The 17,957-nt window shown below is 55.8% G+C and overlaps 1 protein-coding gene across 1 annotated transcript; it reads left to right on the top strand.

Moving 5' to 3' along the window:
• Positions 1 to 9,215: 9,215 nt before the first annotated feature.
• OVOL2 (ovo like zinc finger 2) lies at positions 9,216 to 16,797 on the top strand. The gene is made up of 4 exons (XM_048078901.2): positions 9,216 to 9,472; positions 10,053 to 10,243; positions 12,872 to 13,061; positions 15,590 to 16,797. The coding sequence occupies exons 1-4, from the start codon at positions 9,373 to 9,375 to the stop codon at positions 15,898 to 15,900; spliced, it is 792 nt and encodes a 263-aa protein (XP_047934858.2). The 5' UTR covers positions 9,216 to 9,372; the 3' UTR covers positions 15,901 to 16,797.
• Positions 16,798 to 17,957: the final 1,160 nt, after the last annotated feature.

Here is a 17,957-nt window from a genome sequence, read left to right as displayed (position 1 = left end):
GATGCACAGCGGATGTGAGCCAGCGTGTAGCGCCCTTGGCACCGTGGAAGGGCTCACCCCAGCTGGCAGCCAAGTGCCTCTGCCCAAGCCTGGCATTAATCACTTGAGGGGCTAAAACCCCAGACGGGGAATGTTCAGGCTGTGGTTTCACAAGGGAGTTCTGGCTTAAGGTGTTCCCGTTCTCCTTCCATCCCTCCCGAGGACCAGGGATTGCCACAGTGCTCACCTTCCCTGGGTTCAGTCTGCTGTGGTCCTGCTCTCCTGTTCTGGTGGTTGTCCTTTCTGTGCTCGGGGAAGGCCCACTGAGGAGGTGACCCAGTGGAAAACCCAGCTGTGGACCAGGCTGGCAACTGGGTCTGGCAACTGCGTGGAAAAGCCCCCTTTCCTTTTCCTGCAGGAGTGTTTTTCAGCTGGATCGTGCAGCCTGGCAGTGTGCACACAGCCAGGGCGTGCTGCAGAGACAGAATGGGGGTGGCGCAGGAGGGAGAGGCAGGGGTGCCCGACAGTGATAACGCTGGGGAAAGCCTTTTTAGCTGGCAATTAGCAAAAGGGGGGGAAAAAAAAGGAGATTTCAGAGTTCCCCACAGCAAATGCAATCTTAACTACCCACAGCCCATCGCAGAGATGTCTCACAGGACTTGTGGGGCCAATGGAGCGTGTGTGACTGGCAAGCTGCTGGTGGCTTCTTGCAAGGAGTCAAGCCACATCGCTGATACGCTTGAGCAGGGAGTGAGATAGAGGTTGAGCCAGTGCTGAGGGAAACGTGGTTTAGGAGGGCCTATTTTTTTTTTTTTGCTGGCTCTACTGGCTTCTCTCCACATGAGGTTTCCTCAAATAAACACCGTGGTTGCTAATGGAAGGTTCCTGGTGTGTTATGTCCGTGCCCGTCTTTGATGTTGTGTTTCCTGTGTCTCCACTCCTCCTTTGCTAGCCTGGGCATAGCGGCACGCGTCATCTCGCGGGGAAGGGATTGCAGATCAGTCAGTAAAGGGTTTACTCACATGCAGCGGAGACTGTGAAAAGCTAAAGGCCATTTTCCCCCTGGGCAAACAGCTCAGATCTCGACAGTTATCTTGGATAACACGTCTGAAGCCAATGCTTAGGGGGCATTTTTATCCTGGTTTCCTAAGAAAACGACGCTTGTGCAATCCCCGTGCCTCATTCGCCCCCTCCCTTCCCCTCTTACATAGGCGTCTGCCAGTCTCCCCAGTGAGGCTGCACGGCAGTTTCTGTGTCAGGAAGGCTTCCCTGCTAATTTGCGGTCCCATGCCGACAGGCGTGGAGGAGATCTCGCCGAGCTGTGCGTGAAGGCGTGGTGGCACCACCGCGAGAGCGCCGAGCAGCGTCCCGCCGGGGGACGGGGCGGCAGCATCAGCTCAACCCTCGCCTCGCCACCAGGGAACCCACGCAAAGGGGCGCTCGCTTGTGGCTTGCCCGAGCAGGCCAGCAGTCACCGTAAATCCCAAGGAAAGCCCTGTGAAATACGGCAGGGGCGGATGTAGAGTTGGAACCGAAACCATTTCCAGGTTTGATTCACAGCCCCCTGGTTCCCTCTCTCCCTTCAAGGAATAAATCAAACAAAAAAAAAACCACCATGTAAGTGGCAACCCCAAAGGCGGGTTTTCACAAAGCTTTCCAGGGGTTTTGGCGAGGCTGTGAGTCCCCAGCCGCCCTCCCCTCTTTGCAGAACCTCCCTTCCTCCCAACGCGGTGGGCATGCACGTGCAGGCGAGCGTTTGCACGCGCCCGCAGTGCCCCGCCGAAACAGCCGGAAAGGAGACAAAAAGCCCAAACCCAACCCAAAACACCTTCCCCTCTGCTCCGTGAAGCCCGGGAGGGTTCCCGGCGCCGCCGGTGGGAGCCGCACCGGCCCCGTGCCCCCTCCCCTGCGTGCGTGTTGCCAGCGGGGAGCCTCGGGTACGGCGCAGAAGAGGCAGCAGAAAAGGGGAGCGTGCTGCCCTGCTGCCGTTAGCGTCGCTTTTCCTATTATAGCAGCACTGATAACAGCAGCGGAATTATCATGACCGTGTCGTAGGCACTTTTTTCTCACCGTGATAGCATTTCCCTTCTAAGAAATGTAATTATCCCCCCCCCCCAACACCAACAGATGTGATTGCAGCAACGTGGACATTGTTCAGGTGCAGCCTACCTGGGCAGGCAGGATGGTTTTCTGCGGAATCTGCTGGGTAGGGGGTGTTGCAGTGTTAGTACGCAAAGTCTAGAAAAACACAGGGGGGGGGAAAAAAAAAAAGGTAAATGTGTTAAAGGTTTCACGTCCCCGCTCTGTAATTAAGAGGTAGAGCAGCCGAGGGCTTGCGTGTGTGCAGGCTGGAGAAGCGATTTGAATGAATGAAAAAAGAAAAGCCAGGCAAAGAGCCCTCTGCTCTCGTGAAGGCGGCAGAAAGCGAGCGCGTCCCAACCTCCCCTTCCCTTGGCAGGGCGCTTTGTCAAACAGTTACTTCTCATTTCAATTCGCCTTTGCTCTTCCTCCTTCCCAGGGGAGGGCGGACGCCCGGGGAAGCCGGTGCGAGCGTGCCGACGGTTTTACAGCTGGCGACGTTTGGTTACAGGTTAGCCAGCGAGCCCCGCTGCGCCCGTGCTCCAGGAAAGCCAAGCTGTGGGCTCAGCTACCTCTGCTGCCCCTCCACATCGCCCCAATTCCCCCACGGCACGCCTTGCCCCTTCCCTTCCCCACCTCCCCTGCTTTTGGGGCGCTTTGGGGTGCCGGAGGGGGTGCCGGGCTGGGGAGCTTCCCCCGGGCCCCCCCGGCGCGGGGACAGGCGGGTGAAATGCAGGTCGAGGCCAAAGTCTAGCAGCACAGTGGCGAGAGGAGGATGTAAAAACAACACTTGATAATTATATTGGTGGCAATTTCACAGACCCTTGTCCGCAGACGGAGCGGGGCAGGCAGCGCTGCTGGGAGCGCGGGGCAGGCAGGGACGCTCGAAAGGCGTGGATTTTTTTTTTTTTTCCCCCCCTCTGGTAAACATTGTAAAAGGCATCGGTGATAAAAACCGTTGTGCAAAAAAAAAAAAAAAAAAAACCGTTGGCAGAGTAATCCTGAAAGCAATCACCCACCCCGCAGCTTGCATGACAAAGGTGGCTCTGCAGGAAAAAGCCGAGCTGCTGCTCCCGGGGGAAGGTCCCGTCCCCGTCCCAGTCCCTGCTCCCCAGTCCCCATCCCCGTCCCCATCCCCCAGAAACCCCCAGCTCTGGGGGCTCCCCAAGGACAGGGAGGATTTATCTGTGGATAAAGAGGATTTGGGGTCATCCTCTGCCCCAGTGAGGTTAAACCCAAGCCTCTGGCTGGGGCGGTGGCCTGGCTTGGCTTCCCCTCTCCCCCCATAGGCAAAAGGGTTGCACAGGGCAATTTTGGGGTCTTGCTGGGGTCGGTGCAGGGTGAGGGTGCCCCCAAGGGGGAGGGAGCAGCAGGAAGGAAGCTCCCCACCGGGGAGGGAGCAGATCCGGCTGCAAATCACTCGTCCCCCCTCAAACCCAGCCTGGACCACGCCAGGGACGGAGAGGTCGCGGCCGTGCGGGAGCAGAGGGAGCAAAAGTCAGGATTTGGCCTCCGCCTGGCTGGGAGCGGCAGCCGGGAGCTCCCGGGGCGATTTTCCAGGCAGCGGGGGCCTGTGCTGATGGGTAACTGGCTCTGGGCATGTTTGAACAGACGCTCTGCTGCGGCACGGCCGCCTCGGGCAGGGACGCTCCGCTCCGGCAGCGCGCTGGGTCCCCGCGGGGAGCACGGGGGCAGGAGAGGGAAAGCTCCGTCTGCAACTGGGATCGGGGTGTCCCGAGCATCCCCCGGCCCAGCTCGGGGCAGACTCGTGCTGGCAGCAGCGGTCCCACTGATGATGATGATGTTCCCCCTCCAGATGAACCTCTCCTATTTCCATGCTACAAAATTCCCCAGATGCACAGCGATGGTGCTTCGCCGTGGGATGCTCCCTGAGCACCTGAGCCCGGCTCAAGACAGTTATTTCTTCCTCCAACTCGTCCCTGTCTCTCTGCGACCCTATTAGTGCTTGCTCGCACCGGGAACCCGCGTGTCCACCCCCAGAGGGTGAGGATGGCAGGGAGGGCACCCCGCCGCTCCCCGAGGTGCGCTCCCACCCGTCTGAAAGGGTAAAGAAGTGCCCCATATGCATACAATGGGTTTTATGGCTGCCGGTCATCCTGCAGGAATGAGGAAGTCTCCCCCGAGCCCCAGAGATGCCATTTACGGGGATTTTCTCCCAGGGGAGGTCTGGGCTGGGGGGGGGGGGGATGCCGGAGCTTGCGGCAGAGGTTAGGATGTGCCCGTTAGCCCCTGAGCAGCGCCTTATCGGCGCGTGCCAGCTGCAGGAAGCGGGGATTTGAAGCCCGTCCTGAAAGCACACTCAGTATTTTTAGGAACCCAGGAGAGGGCTGGCTGGGTCAGACCCCAGCCTTCTCCCACCGGCCCCAGCCAACGCCACGTTTTTCAGGGAGTGCTTTCCCAAGCAGGTGGCTGACCGCAGGGAAAATGCGGCTTTTTTGGGGTGTCACCTGCCTTGTGCATGGGTCACCCCGTGGGAGCAGGCACCGGCCAAGCCGTGACATGGGGATACAGAAACGTGGTGGCGCAGGGAGCTGAGCGGGACGTGGTGAGCAAGCATCTCCCTCCAGAAGGGAGTCAGCAGTGCCCATCGGGGACAAAAGCAGCGGGAGAGGGTGAGCAGGTGCTGCCCGGTCGCTGCTGATCCCCTGGCTGGATGGGTGCCGCCGAGACGTCCCCTGAGGAAAAGTCGCAGGGACCAGGGCACCACCAGCAGCACCGGGTCACCCCAGGAGCCAGGGGGGCTCTGCCTCGTTGGGGATGTGGCTTTGGGAGGTTAGCGCCGGTGCCTAATAAAGCTTGCGATGGATTTCTGAGCGTGGTGGGGACGTCAACGAGGAGCGGCTTTCCCTCCTCTACTTAGCCCCCGCTTTGCATGTGGGATTTCGGTACCCGTGCCTGCCACATCCAGCTCGGTAGCAGCCCTGCACCTCGCCGGGGCGGCCGTGCCGCTTTCCAGGGGGGCGCCGGGAGCGGCCGGGGCGCCGCTGGGCGCCCGAGGGAGCGGAGCCGCGGCGAGTGGGCGGCCGGGGAGACAGCGCCAAGCCGGGAGGGGAGTGGGAAGGAAGCGGAGGTATCGGTGGAGAAAGACAGGGAGACGCTGGGAGTGGCAGGGGATGTGGGAGGCCGGGAGCCGGGAGCCCGGTGAGTCAGCGCGGTGGGGTGCTTTGAAAGCGGGCAGGGAAGCACACGCAGCCCCAGCCCGGGGAGACATTTCCCCCCCCCCCCCCCGATGCCGGCGCCTGCTGCGTCCCTCCAGCCCTGGCTGCTCAGCAGATCGCCCTCCACGTCGGGGAGGTTTCGGGGAGCCGCTGCGCCCTCCTTCCGAGGCGTGCTGGCACCCGGCCACCCGGCTTTGGAGAAGCGGCTCCTCCGCTAACTGGGGCGGCCGCCGGCGTCTGGGCGGGGAGCTGGGCTCCTCGGTGGCCAGGCTTGGTCCCACAGCACCTCCGTGCCTTGGGGGACGACGTGCCCTCAGAGGTGGCAGCAAGGCCCAGCCCGCAGCACTTGCTCCCTGGGCTCCTTCCTCTCCGTGACACAAGAGAGAGGCCCTGCCTGGCTGGGCTGTCCCCAGGGGGATGCTGTAGGACCGCAAGCTTTTCATCCCAGGATGGAGCGCAGCTTTTCCCATCCGGCTCCCCGTCCTGCTGCACAGGGTGCACGTGGAGCCCTCAAGGTGCCAAGCCGGGGTGCCTCTCGCAGCGGCCAGGCGGCATTTTGACACCCGGCCTCCTCCCTGTCTCCCTGAAATGCCTCTGGGAAAAGCGGGGGGGAGCCGGACACAGGGGCAGCCGGGTGTTTGGGTGACATGGGGCAGCCCAGGTCAGGCTGCAGCACCCAGGAAGTGAAGGACACGAAGCTGTGCCCATAAACCCACATAATTTATGTGGGTTAAACCCCCCATTTATGTTATTAAACCCCCATCCGAGCTGGGAGCCAGCAACCAAACCCGCTGCTGCCGCATTTCCAGGCTCCCAGGCCAGTCAGGGTCTCAACTCCAACCAGCCCTGTTTGGATCAAAATCACAAGAAATGGCAGGAAAAGAGGCACCGGGTCCTTGCGGGCACAGAGCTCTCAGCCTGGCCCGTCCCTCACGAGCAGAGCAGCCCCACGCAGCCTGTGGGTTGGGGGCCAGTGTCCCCCCATCCAGGCGGGGTGGTGATGGCATGGGGGACAAGATGTCATCCGGGGCTGGCCGTGCTCCAATCCCCCCGTCTGCAGGTAAAGCTGAGTCCTCCTCACCCCCACAGCAGTGGACAGGAGCCTTTGCTTGCACCCCTTTGCCTCTTTCTGAGCATTTCTTCCTCCCTCTCTGCCTTCCTCAAGCCCAGTTCCTTCCCACACTCTCTAAACAGGGGTCCCTGCTCTTGTGCACCCTTTCTCCACTTTATTTCATTATTATATCAACCGGGACGATGCTGGCAGTGAAAGGGAGCCCTCCAGACAGGACCGGTCCCCCACGTCAGCCTGTCCCCACGTCAGGGGTTTGCCCGGGATGGAGGGGGTTGCGATTGCGACAGCATCGCGTGGCTGATGCATTGTTTGATCCCATCTCTCTCTCTTCTCACTCCCAAATGATTTGAGTCAAATGAAACACATTTTAGTAGTCAAATATGTAAGGGTGGGTCCCATTGTGCTTTGACCCTACAGGGCGTTTTGTACATTTAATTTGATTTACACCCAAAATGTTAATTTAACATACTGGATTTTCTTCCACACCCAAGCAAGGCTGAAAATTAAACAAGATCCTACAGAAAGGCTTGTGTGCCATTATCTCGTTAGCGTTGTTATTTATTAAGTAATGAGGGCGCTGGGGTTGTACGCGTAACGTTTCTGCAGGGGCCGGTGGGGAAGGACACCAGGTGACGTGTGATTAAATAACAGCTAGGAACGGTGTTTTTAGGCAAGGCAGCATTTGTCTTCTGCTTCCCAGTGGGCTTAGAGGTGTCTGAACCAGTGAGTGGTGCCGGAGCGATGCTCACCCTCTTGCTCCTTCCCTGAGCATCCAGGAGCCAGAAGGGGGACGCTCCCAGCCCCTTTCCCCTTGTGTCCCCAAAGCTCTGCTGCCAGTTTGGGGCAGAAATGCTGCAAGCAGAGCAGAGTGGGCTAAGCCCAAACAACACCAAGGCACGGTCGGTCTGTATTTCCCCTGTTGGGTCAAGGAGAAGGCAGCCCACCACCGGCAAGGTGCTCCATCTGATCCAGGCAGTGTCTTCCCCATGCCGCCTCTCCATCCCTCTCCTCTCGCCTTGCCAGAGGCTGCAGGACCTCCTCTCCTCCCTGTGCCATCAACTCCGGGCACACGGCAGCCCTGACCGCTCGTTAGGGCTCCAGAGCCGATAATAATAATAATAATAATAATAATAATAATAATAATAATAATAATAATAATAATAATAATAATAATAATAAAGTTCCTGATTCAGCCGTGCATGTAAGTGCACGTCCGACTTGGAGCACCCAATTAAAGTGAAGAGCGCGCTCCGGTACCTCGCTGAGTGGGAACCTCAAAGCAGGGTTTGAAAAAGCCAAGAACACGCTGAAGTAGTCACAGCAAGCTCTTCATTCAGGAGTGTTGTGATTAATGACGTTTGCTGCCTCTGCTGGCTTAAAAGACAAGGAGTGGTTAAAATAAAAGAAACCTCAAGTTGAAAGCATTGCAAAAAATCAATTAAAACCCGTGTAGCTGCATCTTGACCTGGAGCAAAATCGCAGACATAACAGCGGAATTACATAGCCTTAAAGAGAAAGACAGAAAGAGGAGGTTTACGAGCGGTATCCCCCCGAAGGCACGCTCGGGTCGCTTCTCCCCCAGTGCTCACGGGTGCTCTGGTGTCCCCGGGGAGCAGCCGGGGGGTCCCTACCGAAAGGCAGCTCCTGGCTGGGAACGCCAGGGGTTGGGATGCTCAGCCCTGAGCCCGGCCATGCGGCACCCGATGGTGGCTCCTCCGCTTGGGGGCTGGGGCCGTCGCCCACCAAATGCTGGAGGTCCTCGCCCCGGGCTCTGGATGGACACGCGGGGACCTGCTGCATTCGAGGGCACGTCCTTTCCAGACAGCCCCACCTCTGGACCCTGCTGCTGAACAGCGAGACCCCCGTCGTCTCCCCATGGCCCTTTTGCTCTTTGGGAGGAAAATGGCAATTTTTGGGGGGGGGGGGGGAGCGACGCCGTCCGCAAGGCCTCCCCGTGCGGGGAAGGAGCTCTCCGTGCGCAGCCCCAGCAGCCTGCGAGGATGTGCCCGGGGAGGAAGGCTTGGAAATAACAGGCACAGGGCAGGAGAAAGCACCCCTGAATGTTGTTAAATATTCAAGGACACTCCGTGCGCGGGCTCTGCGGCGCTCGGAGACTTTTCAGCGCAGTTTTGTGGGTTTTCTTCTGTTTCTCTTGCTTCCTTCCCCCCACCCGTCCTCTTTTCTTTTGTTTCATTTCCACTTCGGGAAGAGGGGGGAGAGGACAAGAGGCAAATTAAAAAAAAAAAAAAAAAGGGGGGGGGGGGGAAGGATAGAGAGAAAAGACCGAGGCCTTGACACGTTTTTCATTTGAAACGAACGACTACAACAAAATAAAGAAATAAAGCCTTTTCTTTTTCTTTTTTATTTTTTTTTTTCCTCCTTCCCAGAAGAAAAGCTTGTCATTAAGAAAAAATAATAACACCAACAACTTTCCCTGCCCGCTGCTGCCCCGAGGACAAGCCCAGCCGCTTCCCTGGCACCCACGGGGGGCAGGCAGCGCCGGCGGGACCCCGGGCCCAGCACCCATGGGTGGGGGGGCACCGCCGCCGCCCCCAGCGAGGGGGCTCCGGGTGAGGCAGCAGCGGGGGGTTTGCTTTTTTTTTTTTTTTTTTTATTTTTTTTCCCTTTTTTTTTTTTTTTCCTTCTTAATTTTCAGACGTGAAATTCTTTTGCAAACATTCATGCCTTAGGAAGGGCTGGAACAAAGCTCAGCCGCTCCAACCGGTCGGACAGGTAAGCAGACTTGTTGACACCGTTATGTTTGCAGCACGCATGCTCCTTCCCAAGTTTCCTGGTGCATTTTTCTATTCCACCTTATGAAACTTTCCTCCCACCCCCCCCACCCCCCCCCCCCAACACCACCTCCTCCCCTCTCTCTCTCTCCTCTCTTCTCCCCCCCCACTTTTTTTTTTTTTTTTTTCGCACCCTCCCCTTCCCCTCCCCGCTCCTCGGGCCCGGTGCGGGCGGCAGCGCAGTGCCCGCTCCCCGCCGGGGTTGCGGCCACCGGCGGGGGGGGAAGAGCCCCGTGCCGAGCCGTGCCGAGCCGTGCCCCCTGCCCTCGCCATGCCCAGAGCCTTCCTGGTGAAGCGGCGGAGCCCGCAGCCGGCCGTGCGGAGCTGGGCTGGGCTGCCCGACGAGGAGCGAGCCGACACCTACATCCCAGGTGAGGCACCGCCGGGCCCCCATTTTGTCCCCGAGCCCGCTGCCCCCCCGGGGAAAGGGGGGCGGTGGGGAGCCGGGAGGCGGCCCGGTGGGGAGGGGGGGCCCCGAGCCTCGCACCCCCACCCCCGGGGGTGTTTTGGGAGCCCCCCGTGTCGGGGTGGGAGGCGTGGGGTGGTGTGTGTGTGTGTGGGGGGGAGAAGGGGTTGGGGGTCCTCCCGGCTTCCCCCCTTCCCGCTGCCTCCTCCTCTTCTTCCTCCTCCTCCTCCTCCTCCTCCTCCTCCTCCTCCTCCTCGCCTGCCCTTGCCCCGGGTATAACGGGCAGGCGGCGGAGCGGAGCTGGCTTGTTTGAACTTTGGGACCGTCCGTGTTTGAGTTTCCGATTGCGGAGCGAGCCGGGGAACCTGCCCCGGGGCCCGCCCGCAGGTTAAACAGCCCCTGCCCACGGCACGGCCCCGGGGGGCCCCGTCCCGCCGCCCCCCGCTCCCCTCACGCCGCCTCTGCTCCCCTTCCCTCGCCCCGTCCCGCTCTCATCCCGCTCCGCTCTTGGTCTCTCTGCATCCCCACCCTCGGCCCCGCTGCAGGCGGCATCGGCTGCGTCCTTCTCGGCTACGAAGACAGCTGCAGCCTGGAGAGCAGCGGCAGCAGCGGGACGAGGGACGCCGAGCCCAGCGACCCCCCCACGCCGCGGCCGGCCCCCGCAGACCTGGGCACGGCCGGGGGGATGCTGCTGGACCTGGCCGTGAAGCGCCCCGTGGTCAGATCGAAAATCAAGGTAACTGACACGGGTGGCCCCGTGTGGCGACCCCATGTTGAGGGCGGCTGGTGGGGGGCACCAGGCGCTGAGCTCAGCTCCGTTAGTCCGAGGCGCCAGCACCCAGCCCGCAAACCGAGGCAGTCGCTCCCCAGGAGCAGGATGGCGGCGTTGGGACGAGCCTCGCAAGCGATGTACCATAATCTTCCAGCGCCCTTTGCCTTCCCTTAGCCCTGCCCGGGCCGTGCCGCCCCTGACCTGCTTGGACACGGGCCCGCCGCAGCTCCGAACCCAGCAGGAAGCACCAGTGTGAGGAGTCGTGCCCCGTGGGCCGGGGGTGGATGTGGCCCTCAGCGCCGGGCCTCCTCCAGAGCCCTTCTCCCAGGTGGTGGCCGAGCGGCCACCCCCTCGGTGAGGCTTCTTCCAGCCCCATGCCCTCGTGGCTTATCAGGGCAGCGCCCGGGAGAGGTCCTGAGGTCCTGCTGGCACCTCGCGGGGGTCTCGGCTGAACGGGAGCGCTTATCTCAATGTGGGAAGCCCACGGGCAGGAGCTGTGACAGGCTGGGTCCCCTGGGCAGGGCCAGTGGGGCAGAGCGGTGCTTTCACCCCAAAGGCGGCGAGGGCAACCGGGGAGTGGGCTCCTCATGGCGATCAGACCCCAAACTCCTGCACGGTGGGGTGGGATGTGCAGTGGGATGCATGGTGTGATGTGAGGCACAGGGCCACGTCCATCTGCGAGCATGCCGGCTGCCCCTTGAGGTGGGGTCAGGCCCCCCAGGCCACCCGTGTGCTGGGAAGGAGGAGATGCCTTTAGCCATGGCTAGTTAGCACCTCGTTAAACCCTGGCTGCTGCTCTGCTGGACGGAGCTGTAAATGTTCCTGCTGTCTGTGTGGGGATTACAGAGTTTCAGCCATGGCATTATCAATCTTGTAATGAACGCTACGTTTTTCCTCTCCTTATACGCAGCCGTGGTGAGGTGGAGCCCTACCTGTTGCCCAACGTACTTCTCCCTCTGCTGCCCCTCTAGTCTCACATCCCGATGTCTCACAGCTAGCTTGTTGGTTTTTTTTTCTGGCTTTTACAAACCATTTCAGGTAACGTTACTTCATGAGTAAGTGAAGGAGGAGGAGCAGGAAAAATAACAGGCTCTTCAGGAAAAAGAAACCCCAAACCTATTCCTCTTTTCATGCTTCGCTGCTGTTTGAGTTGAGCCCGCTTCTTATAATTTAGTTTGTGCTGTTAGCAAAAATTACATCGAAATCCACGGAGAGGACCTGTGTAGTTAACCTTGTTTCTGCGGAGTTAGGTTTTCTACGAATGCCACAGAAACTCGCCAAAAGCACCCCGAGTGCCGATGCCGTGTGTGTGGTGCCGCTGCTCTGCTTGCTTTCACCTGGCTCGAGTGGCTAGCAGTGAGCACATCGTCTGCCCCAAGAATAATTAAAATAATAATGAAGTATTTGCATATTCCAGACAGTAAACCTTCATTGTAAGGAATGCTCTTCCCAAGAGCTGAATCATCAATGTCTCCCTTAGTCAAGTTAAGTCATGGAGTTGGCGCAATATTTTTGGTATTAGAAATGGGAATGAGGAGATTAACCCATAATGACACTCTCAAGCTAATTAACCAGCAACGGGGACCGATGGGAGGAGATTAGTGCCATTGTTTTAGTCTCCACTGAGTCAGCACAACCTTGCTTCAGTTTATCTCGCCAAATTTACCTGCGCAGCCAGAAACACCATTAACTATTTTTTTTTTTTTGGGTGAAAAACCTCCAGCAGAAACCAGCGATGTTTGCAGGGAGGTCTGTGGCGGGGCATCCCCAGGCAAGACGTGGCAGCGTGCGGGAGCATCTCTGACAGGGAAGCTGCAGGGCATCGTAGCATCTCCCGCAGCCTTGAGTTGTGAATTAACATCAGCTCGGCGTGGCAGCGCTGCTCCCTCTCCCGATGCTCCTCCTGCGGTCCAAGGGGCTTTTATTTGTGTCCGCTCCTCGGTCTCATTCAGCCGGGGAGGGATTCAAGCTGAGCTTGCCGTACACGGCCACGCCGGCACCGAGCTGAACTTCCCCATCCCCTGCAAAGCCCCTGTGCAGACACAGCTGCTTTTTTATTAACCTCGCTGAGCCGGGCACTGGCAGCGTGAGCGGTCACCGCTGCTCGTCGAGGCAGGCAGCGGGGAGAGGCGCGAGTAGCGGAGGTGCTGCCGGCAGGGAACGCTCACTGCCTGGTGGGCTCATGGCCGAAGCAGGTGTGCTGGATGCGGCTGGCTGAGGGTCCCTGCTGCTGGGGGGCTCGCGGCACAGCCCAGGAGGGGGCCAGCAGGCGGTGGAGAGGGGGCTGCTGCTTAGGCATGAGGTCTGCTGCGCCTGCAGCCGCGTCCAGCGCTCCCGCAGGTGCCGCTCGCTCCCCGGTAGGGCCGTGTCCGCCTGACGTCTGTCCCAGGCACCTTACTGCAGGGCAAGCAGAGGTCTCCCAAATGCTTTCACTTTTCATTTTGAATTTATCCCGAGAGTTTTTTAATGTAAACAATGAGCCAGCACCCCTCTCCTCCCCCCCCCCTTTTTTTTTCTTTCTTTTTATTTTTTTATTTTTTTTGGTCTTTGCCATGTCGATACCTCCTCACCCGGTCCTGTTCCGTTCCCCAGTTCACCACGGGCACCTGTAACGATGCGACGGTGCACTCCTGCGAGCTGTGTGGCAAGGGCTTTCGCCTGCAGCGCATGCTCAACCGCCACATCAAGTGCCACAGCCAGGTGAAGAGACACTTGTGCACCTTCTGCGGGAAAGGCTTCAATGACACCTTTGATCTGAAAAGGCACGTCCGGACCCACACTGGTGAGCTGGCTGTACCCGGGGGCTCTGCGCTGCTCGGTGCGGGGTGGGAGAAAGGGGTGAGATGGGACAGGGACAGGAGGGGAGGGTAAGCCTCCGAGGGGAAAATGCAAAACCAAGGTTAAGCAAAATTAACGACAACAACAAAAATAGCAGCGATGTGGTGGAGGAAAGGGAACGATGTGAGCCCATCTCCCAGCACGCCTGGGTCCCGCCAGCCCCAGCCGAGCGCGCACCGGTGAGCGCGGGCAGGCGCTGGGTGAAAACGCTTTGCCCTCTAGAGGAAACGAGCAGCAGTTTCTCCTGCCGTGGTGCGAACCGTCCCTGCGGGCTGGGCTGTGTGGAAAGGAGCTGTGGTGCGATTTCGGCGCTGTCTGGAGAAAGCAGAAGGCGGCTCACGCTGTGCCTCCGGCTTTTGGGAAGCCAGGCAACACGTCCGTCCGTGGGCAGCCCGCAAGCAGCGCTGCACAGTCCCGTGCCCGCGTGCTGAACTTGTCTTACCTTAGGCAGGAGTTTGAGAGGCTGGTTTTTACCCTGCGACGATTTAAAAATCAGATCCGTGAGGGTCTGTCCTCATTCTGAATGAACTTGGGTCAAAGCAAAGCGTTTCAGACACTGGAAGTAGGGTGCTCACCCCTTCACAGAAGTGCTTGTGCTAACCTGGAGCATGGGGAAGGCTGCCTTTTTTTTTTTTTCCTTTTCCCCTCAAAGTGGAAGTGGTGGTTTAAACGCCCTTCAAGTCCATCCTCACCAAACAGGATGCTTTCTGGCAAGCCAGGCTGGCTGCGCTCGGGAGGCTTTTAATTTGCACTGCAGGGCGCCCAGAAGAAGAGGCAGCCACATCTCCTGGGCGCGCTCCGCCTTTCCGCATTTGCCGTTGCCTACAGGACCTGCTGGTTGCTTGGGGCTGCTCTGCGGTGCCCTTTTCCTTTGCTTATGGGATGAGGCAGAACTAAGCAGGTGCACTGCTAGCGGCGCAGCAGGTCCGCTGGGAGCTGCTCCTCAGCAGTGGACCTCGCAAAAACAATGCCGCCCCGTTGATTTGAATGCACTGGCCAGAGCCAATGTTTTGGGCTGGTTTGGGTTGTTTGCCAAGAGCCACAGTTGTGATTTTTTTTTTTTCATTTCCTGTCGAAGTCGATTGCTGTTGAGGGAAGCTGGGCGATGTTTGGATACTGGGGCTGGGAGCGGTAGCGTGGGCTTTATTCTGTCGCAGCAGGTGCTGGTCTACACCTGCTTTATTGAATTTCAGTGTCCCGGTGGGAATTGTTTGTAACTGGACTTTGCAACAGCAGGGTAGTGTCACAGGGTGGGAAAGCTGAGCCTGCCAGTCCAGGTTCACAGCATAAGCAGAGTTAAATGTTAAAAAATAACTAATATATGCAGTTAAAGGGAATTTAAAAATGAAGAGGTACAGTCCCTGATCAGCTGATACGGGCCTAGACCCGTGCAGATGCTGAGAGGGGCGACCCGACTCAGCATCAAGATGCTTCTTATAGGAACTCCGAATTAGCTTGGATTTCTGGTACAGATTACAGCAAGTGAGTTGTGAACACAATTCGCTTACAAAGTTAAAGCCGTCCGCTGCTTTACACTTCACCCTTTTTTACCTGCCTATTACCCTAGGTCTGATCTTCCACGCTCCTTCCATTGAAGAAGAAGAGGGTCTGGGCTAACATTGTGTCAGCTTTAAGGCTGGTCTTTGCTTGAAAATTTACTGAGCTACTCCCTAATAAGTAAAATCACAACAGCGTTTGGGTTTTTCTAGCCTTGCTAAACCCTAAAGTATTTTCCCTTCAAGCGCTGGGGGGTGGTTGTTAAATCAGTGCTGACTGGTGATAAAATGGATGCTCCACTGCTCGGTCTCTTTTATAACGAAACTGTTCAGGCATTCAAATCACAAGCCAGCCCCTTCTTCCTTCTCCGGAGCACACATACGTCTTTCTTTCATCTTAATGCACTTCTTTTCTAGAACCCGAGCTTGTAAGCCCAATAATTAAAACTCCATCCTGTGAAAACAGTCTTGCTTGTTTGAAGTGCTGCGATCGCCGAACGCTCATGTTTGGCAGCCATCCACCGAAGCGTTATTAAGCCTTGCTCACTAAAAGAGAAAAATTAACAACTTACCAAGATATAAGATTTCATTCCTTGCAAATGCCAAGATGAAGGGTTAGCTGGAACCGACAGTTTCACCTAATCACAGGACTAAAATTTCAAGTCAGGCATTTTAAGGAGTAAGTTATACCAGAGCGGATAACGGTTTGTTCTTTGGGATCAAAGCACTGATGGGCACCTGTTAGCTTCGGCATCTGCCTGAGCCTTATCAAAACATTTCTGTATTCCCAAATATCTCAAACCGTTCCTGAAAATTTTAGCCTAAAAGTAAAATGTTTTATTTAGAGTTTCCTTAGAGCAGCTACCTATCGCTAGGAATTTGCTCAATAGCTAATAAGACTTTCTCTTAGCTGGTTCCTCACTCGGCTGTAATAAATGTAAACCAGAAGAGTAATCGCTGTCTTTTGATGTTGCAGGAATTCGTCCTTACAAATGTGAGGTTTGCAACAAAGCATTTACCCAGCGGTGTTCCCTGGAATCCCACCTTAAGAAGATTCACGGGGTGCAGCAGCAATATGCCTACAAACAGAGGCGAGACAAACTTTACGTGTGCGAGGATTGCGGCTACACCGGCCCCACGCAGGAGGACCTGTACCTGCACGTCAGTAATGTTCACCCTGGCAGTGCTTTCCTGAAAAAAACCTCAAAAAAACTCGCGGCAGTTTTGCAAAACAAACTGAGCCCTGTCCTGCAGAGGAACTCCAAAGACGACGACAAGGATGAGTAACGCAGTGGATTACAGTGGGCTGCAGGAATGAAGTTTACATGTAGGACTACATATATATTATTATTTTTTTTTAAAAAAACAATTTTGGAAGAAATCCCTGAAAGAAAAGGGATGCTTTTGTTAACAGGACTCTATTGATCCTGGCAGAACCTCAACTTGAAAGAAATATTCCCATACGTGACGCAAACATCTGTCTGGTCAAAAAATGGAAAGACTGGAAGGGGCTGTCACCTATTTGATGGAGCATTTACTGAACTGGCATTCAGGTGACCTGCTTTGTCTCAGCTCTGCTACGCATCCGAATGGCTGCTGACCACTCAGTTCACCGTTCCCCAGTGCATTTCTTAAAGACGACAACAGTTACCTCCTGTAAAAATTGCCTTTGAGAGGTTTGGGTGAGAGGGGCCATGTAAGAGCAGCTACAAGTACATTGTTCTCACGTGCAAAAATAATTAAAATGGGCTTACCAACAGGAATACATTGTATCGGTACCTAAGTTTAAATGTGCAAATAACCTTAACTCTGACCCCCCGTGCAGTAAACTAATGATTTCCAGAACCGTGACCCAAGGTGAGATGAAACTTTATTTAAAAAGGACGCGGAACATTTTCCCCTCCTAAACTTTCTCTTCTAGCAAGTGACATCCCAGGGCAGCCTTACGGTCACGTTCTAGGTACTTTAAGCTGTGAACTCATTTTATCATATTTAGATTTAAGCGTGTAACCTTAACTCTGACTTTCCTGGACTTGTTACGCACGCTTTGGGGATTATTACCACATTTGATTATTACCACATCCTCTTAACATACATCAATATCAAGCCAGAAACTCAAAGAAAACACTTTAATGACTTGAAGATTTATATTTTCTGTCACGTCGAAATGCATTTTTGTGTGTATTTTATGGTGTGCATGTGTGTGTGTTGTTTTTTTTTTTTTTAATTTTTAAAAATCAGGTGCCTTTAGTTAGTACAACAGAGCTGCGCAATGCAGTTAAGAGCACAGCTTAGGCTGTCTGCCTCACGAGATCAATGCAAAACTATACGCGTGTATCTGGCCCCTAATGTGTAATCACCATCAGTTTAGAAGGCTCCTGGTGAGACTGACGCCACCAGAGAAGAAGGTGGTGATGATGGTGAGGGACTGGTACGATGCCTTTGTTGTTTTCAGACTCCCTTTACATTCCTGCTCCAGCTCCTGTTGACCTAGGACAACCGAGATGGTAGCGCTATAGGGACCATCAAGTGCGAATTCAGGGACTAAAAAAAAAGTAAAAAAAAAAAAAAAAAATGTAGAGGTGCTGTAACTGTTGTTGCTGAAACTTCGTGACACTTTAAACCTCTTCAGAAGTTGCTGCAGCCCTTCCTGGGCACTTGGGTGTCTAAGGAAAGTCAGGGTGGGGTGACAACTTCCTCAGCAATCACAGGTTATGCTGGTCCAAGCACATGTTATTCATCTGTCTCATGTCTTAATGGACACAGCTGCTAAACAGGTTTTAATTAACTTAAATGCATCATAATTAATGGTGTTCGTTTTTAAATACTCCCAAAGTCATTTGTGTTTCAAAATAAAGCTGTACTTTTGGGGAAGATCATGCCACATTCTGTGTACGTTGAAACAAAAGCTGTACCATAACAGACCTGAAACAGAGTCATGGCCAGGACCAGAATAATCGTTGCTACTAAAATGGTAAGATTCTGAGAATCAAACAAAACAAAAAACCTCTCAAGATGCCTTGGTCTTGTACAGACATCTGCTTGAGTTCTTGCAGGGAAGAGCTTTTAGGGTTTCTAAAGATACAAGTATTTTATTCAGCACAACTGTGGGTGCTTGGGACCTTGAAAACACTGATAATAAAGTGACGCTACTGTGTAAAGAACAAACTTGTAATCTATGTAACAGGGAAGTCTGCAGAATACTTCAAGAAGTAGCAAGTCCACGGAAGAAAAAGCATCTGAGGTAAATTAGAAGATACTTTGCAAAAACACCTAAAGCTTACGCACTGATCCCCAGTTCTTCTGAGACAGTGCCCCTGTAACTGAGCGGTGTCAGTGGAAGG

This window comes from Anser cygnoides, chromosome 3 (assembly GCF_040182565.1).
Source record: "Anser cygnoides isolate HZ-2024a breed goose chromosome 3, Taihu_goose_T2T_genome, whole genome shotgun sequence".
In the NCBI taxonomy this organism is placed as follows: Eukaryota; Metazoa; Chordata; class Aves; order Anseriformes; family Anatidae; genus Anser; species Anser cygnoides.
The sequence above is the reverse complement of the archived record's forward strand: the minus strand, read 5'-3'. Positions and strand labels throughout refer to the sequence as shown.